The sequence below is a fragment of the Musa acuminata genome, chromosome BXJ3-1 (assembly GCF_036884655.1).
Source record: "Musa acuminata AAA Group cultivar baxijiao chromosome BXJ3-1, Cavendish_Baxijiao_AAA, whole genome shotgun sequence".
Taxonomy (NCBI): Eukaryota; Viridiplantae; Streptophyta; class Magnoliopsida; order Zingiberales; family Musaceae; genus Musa; species Musa acuminata.
Window position 1 is genome coordinate 424732 of NC_088349.1, and position 8998 is coordinate 433729.

Here is an 8998-nt window from a genome sequence, read left to right on the forward strand (position 1 = left end):
TTCTCCTGCGTGATCGATCGATCGAGTCTGAGAGAAGGATGGTCACAAAACCAACCTGAACTCAGGTCAAAATAGAAACGGCCATGAGTTATTTTTTGTTCACGTCAACCACACATGCATAACGTAACGCTATGTAGCGTATGCGACCCGATTCTATTTCTACCCTCGGTGTAAGTGAACCGGCGAGCCAAATTCGACCCGGACCGTTAAGAATTATGATGATCTATGAGGCATGTTTGACTGAGTTGACCCATCTAAGAGAAGGCTGGCCTCAAATCGACCTGAATCCCGATCTAAATTGGGTCGACCCTGAGCTAATTTTGGGTCGGGTCAACGACATATATAAAGAAAGCTACCCTCCATGTGATTGAATCATTAGGGTTATCAAGACGTATGATTCTTCCGTTACTGCGTAATCGATCGAATCTAAGAGACGGACGGCCTCAAATCGACCGGTATTCGAGCTAAATTGAGCCGATCATGAGCTCACGTGGGTTGGTTGGTATATATAAAGCTCTGTGGCCCCTCGGACCGGTTTTTTTTTTTCTACTTTCGGGGTAATTGAACCGGCTTCGATGTTTTTTTTCCTTCTGCAGTAAGTCTGATACTTAAGCTCAATTGCCAGATAAAGACTGTCAAATCAATAACGAGCTTCTACATGGCGGATGCAACTATTACAGACAACACCATCCATGATAAAACTTATCAGAGATCAAATATTTTCGATGCCTAACCCTCGGGTAAAACAAGTTCATCATCAGTTAATCTTGTTTACATCAGGTATTCATCCAAGGGGAATTACAGGAAAACACTTGCAGCTAACTCTTAGACTATCTATTACCATACGATCATTATACACACACACACACACACACACACACACATATATATATATATATATATATATATCTCTCTCTCTCTCTCAGGAGTCTCTCTAAATTTTCATGCATCTCTTGATCCTCTCCAATTTGGCATGGAAGCACACCTTGATATTCCATTTCCTCGCCCCGAGAGGGCAGGGGAAGAAGGTACCGATAACGAATGAAGGAGAGCTACATCGTCGTTGATGTAGGTGGAACCCCCATTACGAACTGTGGGATGGTCGCTATCAGTATTGGTAGTAGTGATGGTCGAAGAGGGCTGCAACTCGATCTGGATATATGAATGGTCGGAGGGATCCTCGAGTAACTCCTGCTCATCCTCTTCGATGGAGCACACGGTACTCGTCTCCGTGTGGATTGTCGACTCATCCATACCACGTCGGTGCTTTCTCCTCTTCCTTGCTGCCTTTCCCCATCCATGGATCGTGTCTCTGATTCTTTGCGGAAGAAGTGCAGCTTTGTAGTTTGATCCCATCTGATCAACAAAAACATATAGCAGTCAGCAAAGTGTGTACATATATGTAAATGGAGAAGAGTGACCAGAAACCAAACAACCTTGTCCTCAAAGCAATCAGGTTGGTATAACTTTACACATTTTGATAGTCATACCGATGATTTGGTAGCCACTCGTATGTATGCATGTGTTTATAAGTTCTGGCTAAGACAAGTATTTTCAAGGAAGAAATAATAACGTAGAAGTTTCGGATCAAACAAGTATCCATATGCATAAATTTGAGGCCAAGTTTTTTTTTTTTTACAAGGGAGCAAACATAGATCAGCTGCCCGCTTAATAGAAGTATTTGTTAAGCACATATTACATTTATTTGAAGAATATAAAAAGTTGTATACACAGATATGCATGATCTAGATTTATAACATATACATGCATGCATTTACACTTACATAATGCAATATATTCACATAAATCAATTTATTCATCTTTGTCCCTCCAAAATTTATTCTAGAACTGAAGCAATAAATTTGGCTAATGACCAGAAATCTAATTATCACTTCATGGCATAATACCTGCGTAACCAGAGCATACAACGGCAACGTACTGTAACTGCAGAGGAACTGACCGGCAAACCTGAGAGGCACATTAACAAACATCGAACTGACCATTTAGGTCTTCCTACCAAACCAGTTAAATCATCATTGGCCAGCAATTGCTTACCCTAAGATAAGGCGGCAGTATACCAGCAAATGGTTTTTAATAAAGCATGAATCGTAGCCAAACTGCCACTGTAAAATAACAGCCAAAAGGTGTAGTGATGCAATTAAGTACTGAAGCTACATTTGACTTGACCAACAAGATTAATCATATTTCCAACTTTATTTACTCAAAGATCAAAAGGGAGAGAGAAATACCCAGAACCAGAAGAAAGAAGCGAGCTCAAACGCATTCTGCAGGTGACAAAAGCCTTTTAATTTTTATTCATTCGTAAGCATGTAAATAAAAAGGATGCAAGTGTTTATAAAATAAAGAAAAAGCACATACCTGGAAAAGAATGAAATGAATCAATGATAATAAGAGCTCTGGTTTCTTAAACCAGAATAGATCATCTCGAGGTTTTAATCTACCATCAAATTCACTTAAGCCGGCGCTTTCGAGTGCCAAAGTTGCAATAACATGCTGCAACTTCGCACCCACCAGGAGCACAAGCTGCATAGACGGACAAATGAAAGGTAAAACTATGCGATCAATTTAATTTCTCGTAACTAATTAACAGTAATGAACAATCTAGTACTTACTGTGACAGGAATAATGGCTATCCAGAAATAAAGATTAGATCCTGCAAGACAAATGGTTGTAGTTGCAATAAGCAACTGGAAGACTAGAGTAACACCAAGAATCAAAATGTGAGTGCTGGGGGGAAAATCAATAACAAATTCCCAATTTTGGATATTTCACACCTACATGTGAAGGAGTTTTGAGGAATAAGTATCATTAAAACTTACCATTTATGTTGAACAACATAAATGCAACAACAAAACCCCACAATGGTGCACTGCATAAGTTAAAATTTAGAATGTTAGTTAATGTATATCAAAGGAACATGATGATTTAATTATACAGTTCAAAGTAGGTTAATCATAAATATTTTAATATAGTTCAGTAGAATTAGCTGGAATATAATAACCAATGAAGAATACAGATGCTCAATTAGATTAAATGGACATGACGCATCGAAAACTTCAACCAACCTTACACCAACAATCCTTTTAAATTCTTCTTCCATCGAGCGTATCATGTAGCTATGAAAATCATATGTTGATATCAGATGGTGGTTCTGCCATTTATACATGAGAAAAAAGATAAGTCTCCGAGAAAAGACAAGAATCTTCCTTCACCAAAGTATGCCATTGTATGGTGACTAGGTCAACTACTAGGTGCTAATGAATAATGATACACGGTTCTTTTTTGTTTTTGTTTTTTTTTTTTTTTTTGCAAATTTTATCTTAGAAGGAAAGAAATTAAACAAACAGTTGTCAGTGTACTACTTCCACCACTTCTCTCTGAAAAAAAAAGAGAAAGGAATGACATGGATATTGTCACCAATTTTCAGTACCATTTTAAGAAATACACTTAATAATTGGTTTACTTGCAACTTGAAAATTTAAAATTATTCACATTACTTCTCTAACACATGCTTGGTCAAAAGGGAGATGCAAACAAGCTTTTGTAAATAATTGGTTAAAATTATTCGTGTTATTTTATCTTATACCAAAATCAGTACACTATAGAGAAGAAAAACACTATAAAAAATATGGAGAAGAAAACAAAACATAAGGGGCTTGTATTCATCGTTATAGTAGAAAGAATAAAAGCACAATAACAGATGAGCGCTATGACTTAATAACTACAGATGCCTTCACGAGTAAACAGGAAGTAAATCTGCATCCAAACCACTTCACTATTCAGATTATGGTGTACCAGCATAAATCCCCGACGGAGGGTAAGATAATCAGCTCGTACAACCGATCTTCCAAACTGGCGAAAGAAACAGGTCTGCAGAATAATTAATTGGACACCGCAAAGCAGTTAATATACAATTGCAGAACTGAACAACAGTACTTGCCAAGAGTAAACACACCTAATCTCTCTAAGTTCACTCACTTTATCCTCAACAAAGAATACTGTGCTTTTATTGATTCTCATATGCCTTTCCTCGTGTATCAAAAATATAGACTAGGTTTTTAATGTAATAAACCTAATAGTTTGCACCTACCACCCAAATAACAAATTTGTTTCTGGTCCACGAATTTGATGAATGGATTTTCATAAAGCTTGACTGCCTTCTAATTTGCAATGCTCTTGTGATTTCCGCTGAAACATGAAATTAAAAAATAATGATGATTGAAGACAGAAAAGCAGGATGAAATCAATGTGGCTAACTATCTTTCAAGTCATTGAATTGTTGTCGAAGGATAAGATAGAGAATTTGGACAGATTACACCAAGCAACCAACCAGAAAATCAACTAACGATAGCCAAAGATGAACAGCTCAGTGAAATTCCAGAACCAGGTGATGGCAATCATGTTAAAGGAAGAACTCCTCTAGGAGGATATCATTAGTATCAAGAGCAATTTAACATTATGAAGGTTGTAACCAGCTAGGATCTGGTAAGTTATTCCACTTTATCGTCAACAATTTGTCAACAAGCAATGTGAAGCATCAACTAGAACTGCAAAAATAACTAACAAGTGCATAATCTAAACATATATTGAACAAATATTTTATGGACAAGCAAACAAGTTTCAATCACAGTCGCACAATATGTAGCTCTGTCACTGATAACTGGCATGATATTGACATAATGAAAACATAGTTAACTTCGTGTTGCAGTGGATATTCCTTGTGAAAGAAGAAAGATTACAAATACTACATCAGGAGACCATCACAAATGGCCCAATTGGCTCATTGGCTTAGTAACTCGGATAAAATGAGCCTTAAACCACATAGCCCAAGATACCTAAACCCTAGCTATTAGTAGGATAGTCATCTGGTCTTATGATAAAAACAAATCTTAATGTACTACAGTTAGTCTTACATTGGAAGTGAATGGTGGTTGGATTGTTATGTAAGGTTTGAGGACTGATGCTATTAAATTGGGCTTATGCATTTTGGGATAGCCCATCGGGCTGGGTCATAACAAAGATAGACTTCCTATGCAGCCATTGATAATGTTCAGGGAGACAATAATTGTTTATTGAAATCTACTTAAGAGTTCTAAGAATGCATGTGCACTGAACCATAACCAATGACCAAATAGTAGACTGTTATGCCAGTTTGTTCAAGGTGTCAAGAAACATGAATCTATATTCCGTGGTCATAATGTTGAAGCCTTGCTCCAAATAGGCGGGAATCAATTATAGTTGCTCCATATCTGAAACTTGGATTTAAAAGTTTTTCACTCTAGACCATTGACCAAAGAACCATCAGGCATCTTACCACCATAACAATCATAGTGATCTCTACGAGCTTCTTCTTCCCAATCTCTCCAAGTATGTATCTGTTCAGATAACATGGCAACGACAATATTAGCCCTCCACGAGTATATATATGCAACTAAAATAAACAGCTAAAATGCATATAAGAATGAGGTGCTATAAAAAAATAAGATTCTTTTAAAAAGTATAAAAATATAAGATTTTATGAGTTCTACTGCAATTCATGTAAATGTATATGGCTTAAGGATGTATATTCCCACAGTGAAACTAACACCCTGTTTTATGAGATTAAAAAGAAGAATAAAATATTAAGAAAAAGACCTGAGAAAAGAAAAGGGACTGAATTCCCCAAAATAAAGCCCCAAAAAGATATCAATGCAATAACATCAATCGACCAAGTCATTAATGTCTTCATTAAAGTGAGCTGTCGTCTTAACTCAGAGATGTTAAGGTACATGCCTGACATTTTGCTGTCCTTATCTCTGTGTTAACATGTCTCTGGTGGCATTATTATGAGAGAAAAAATGAACAAAAAATGAATAGCAAATTGAAAAGCACAAAAAAAAAAAAGATATTTCATCAAATAAGCACGTCTATGTGTACAGAACATTTGTAGGTTATACATCAACGATATCAGTGTTTTTTCTGTTTTCCAGGATGAGTGAACCATATCCGCTAACCTTTACAATAGCAAGCAACATTGTTAAGCAGCTGTAGGACACATGGGTTATTGCCATCACAAATATAAACCTGTGTAGCTGTTCCAGGCCTTCATAGGAAACAAATGGTTCATGACCCTGCAGATCATGTGAACTCAAGTTTATGTAATCAAGACTTCCCAGAATTAAACTAAACAAAATTAATGAAAGCAACTTGTAAGCATGAGAAACAAGCTGGAAAACAATAAGGTATATAAAGAACAAATAGCAATGTACTAGAGAGCTTCATCATTACTTCATACGATCTTAATTTCGTAATGGATGAACACATGCCTCTGAACAGGTCTTCCGGCTGAGCTCAGTCAAAGTCCTCTTAAAGGAGAGATGATGAACAATGCCCATAAGCTGTTTGTGATGTTGAGGTGGGCTATTCTCGGTGTTCACCACATCCTCAACCTCATCTCTGGTACATGGAGAGAAGTTACTATTATAGAACTTTGAATCGATACAAATATTTGAAATAGTTCTTGAGGTGGCCGTCAGGAGCAGCGATATAAATCCAAGTAACATTAGTTCTGCAGCACAACAGATCAACATGTAAGATGATCAAGCAAGCACCATTACAGTCACAAAAGTATATACTGTGCCAATACATGAGAAAGAGAGAAAAAATAGAGAGGTGAAGAATTGTAGTCCTCACAACATTTTCACAGCAATAAACCAAAATGGCAACTTTGTTTGGTTGCACTTAATAAAAAAAAAAGGCGAATACCTTCCTTCATTTTCTCTAGTGCTTCAAAAAGTGGGTTCCGATGGGTTTTCTTCAACCACTAGACAAAAAGTGAGATAAAACAAAGTAAGATAGTTAAGACTTTAGTTGAAACAAAACTATGAAACTACTTTCCTGTTCGATGTTACAGTGGTTATGATTTACAAAAAGAGAAAAAAAAGGTTTCAGCAGTGTGCCACATGAATCAACTCAGGTTGGCAAATGTTATATTGGATGGGCTAGTCCGAGAGTTACATTTTGCCAAAGTGAAAAATCAGACTCAGTAGAAACTATAAACATCTACAATCGCAAGTAATTTATAGCGATGATTAATATATCATGAAGCACGAGATATGTCAATCTATCAAGTAAACTTCAATATACACTAAAGCATCTCCATGAAGAGCTGTTCGATCCAGTATATTGATGATTTTTGTGAAAAATCATGGTAAAGTTAAGCTGCTATAACTAGCATTACTATATTAGTGCCCATATAGTTTAGTGAAGAACAAATAAGAGAAAGAAAATAAGTGTTCAACGTTCACAGAATTGCTAATGCACAAATTAGAATCTTATGTGAAGCACGGGAATAAGCATGAAGAAATATATGGACTGGCCCGCAAGAACGGAGACACAGAGGTACCTGAAATCATATGATTGCACTATTTTCATTAGAGAAAAAATGTAGCAAAAGACTGCACATTGATGAAGTAAAAAAATAAAGGGAAGCGATATGATTGCATTTAATTTCAGGACAAGTATGTCAGCTGCCAATATCAACAAAAACATCACATGGATGTCTGAAATTTCAGTCAACCTACAAGGAAGCAAGAAAATAAGTAGACTAAGAAAACAATTACATATAAAGTTGTGCGACAATGATTTTGCATTTTCTTGTCCCCAAGGTTTTGGAGTTAGGGCAGAACTCAGACAATAGGATACTCAAACCTGTGAATCCAGTTAGATGGAACCATGGAAGTTCACATCAAAATTTAGAATACTGACGGAGCGATTTGGAAGGGAAACGGCAAGAATATTTAATCGAACCTCTCCGGTTCCAAAACAAAAGCTGCTAACTCATTGTGCAAGCATAAAAGCTCGAGCAGCGAAATGACCCAAATCCTACAATAGCTTTTTATTTTTTGGCATACACGTCCGCAACATCATGTGAGGCACACATCTCGCAAACAACGCTTTAGTTCCCAAGATAATTTATGATCGTTTACTCTTCTTAGCAGGTTTCAGAAGATATGAGGAAGACACGGATATCACCGTGATCGATCACACAAACAAACACAGATTAGATCGCAAGGTGTCATAAGAATCGAAATAGAAAGTCCAGAAGCACTTACAGAACTCAGACGGTGGATGGATCGCTCCACCAGCAAAGAAACAGCCACAAAGATCGTCAACACAGCGGCCACCGACCAGGTAGGCGTCAGTGCCAATGACCGCGACTCCGGCAACTCGGTCGACATTCCAGACCTCGATTTCTCAGGATATTTCTCTAATCTCTGGCATTAAGTAGCAAAAATCACAGGCAGAGTTACATCAACCTCTTACCCTCCTTCTTCCCCCTTTCCTTCTCCTTCGCGTTCCTGCTAATTTCTTCCGATAACTACTCCGATAAGACCACAAAAAGCATCTCCCAGAGCAGATAACCAAGAAACAAAAACCGAATCAAAACCTCATCTTTCTCCCACGCTCACACCAACAACGTCAAGATTTTTTAAATGCCAACAAGAAATCCTATTCTTCTCTTTCTTCTCAGAGACAAACACTTCGAGGGGCGGGGTAAAAATCCCTCCTTTGAAAGATCCCAATATATCAGAAACACAAGAAATAGAAACCAAAATCTCATCTACAGGAACACCATTACTGGAAGCGTCCTGGAGGTCTACCTCATGAGTCAGGACACACCCACCCGAGACGAACCGGACCCCTCCGGTGTCCGTGAGCTACAAAGTGCCAAGACACAAAGAGAAAGGGCCCTTCTAGGAGCTCCCTGAGGAGGAGAAGATTCGGGGTTGCAACCGAGACGCTCTCCCACTCTCCCCGCCTGACACACGCACGAGATGGAAAGCAAAACGAAAGGGCCAAAATAGTAGGAGGGAGAGGCAGCTGCGACCGGGGAACGAGTGTGCGGAGCTATAAACTATCCGTCGCCAGCTTCACCGGTCAACCTCGGCTCAATACAATACTCCTTTGCCTTCCCTTCTTTCTCGCTATCATTGCA

General features: G+C 37.9%; 1 protein-coding gene across 2 annotated transcripts; it reads right to left on the reverse strand.

The window, feature by feature from the left end:
* Positions 1-741: 741 nt before the first annotated feature.
* Positions 742-8998, reverse strand: LOC135629716 (MLO-like protein 14). 2 transcript variants are annotated; one of them, XM_065137544.1, is made up of 15 exons: positions 8115-8998; positions 6766-6823; positions 6327-6568; positions 6015-6131; positions 5336-5396; positions 4112-4209; positions 3817-3891; positions 3087-3172; positions 2841-2890; positions 2634-2674; positions 2380-2544; positions 2250-2285; positions 2056-2123; positions 1908-1968; positions 742-1356 (listed from the first exon to the last, which is right to left on the reverse strand). In XM_065137544.1, the coding sequence occupies exons 1-15, from the start codon at positions 8238-8240 to the stop codon at positions 943-945; spliced, it is 1698 nt and encodes a 565-aa protein (XP_064993616.1). In that variant the 5' UTR covers positions 8241-8998; the 3' UTR covers positions 742-942. The 2 variants fall into 2 exon arrangements, with proteins under 2 accessions (XP_064993616.1, XP_064993617.1); XM_065137545.1 differs by lacking the exon at positions 6766-6823 and having other exon boundaries at positions 8115-8254.

Bases quoted from the DNA above. Each gene is read 5' to 3' on its own strand.
- LOC135629716 (XM_065137544.1), bottom strand. From the start codon at position 8,240: ATGTCGACCGAGTTGCCGGAGTCGCGGTCATTGGCACTGACGCCTACC. The intron at 6,824-8,114 runs GTAAGTGCTTCT...CTTTTTGTCTAG, and splicing joins CCATCCACCGTCTGAGTTCT to TGGTTGAAGAAAACCCATCG. The intron at 3,892-4,111 runs GTAGGTGCAAAC...ATTATTCTGCAG, and splicing joins ACAAATTTGTTATTTGGGTG to ACCTGTTTCTTTCGCCAGTT.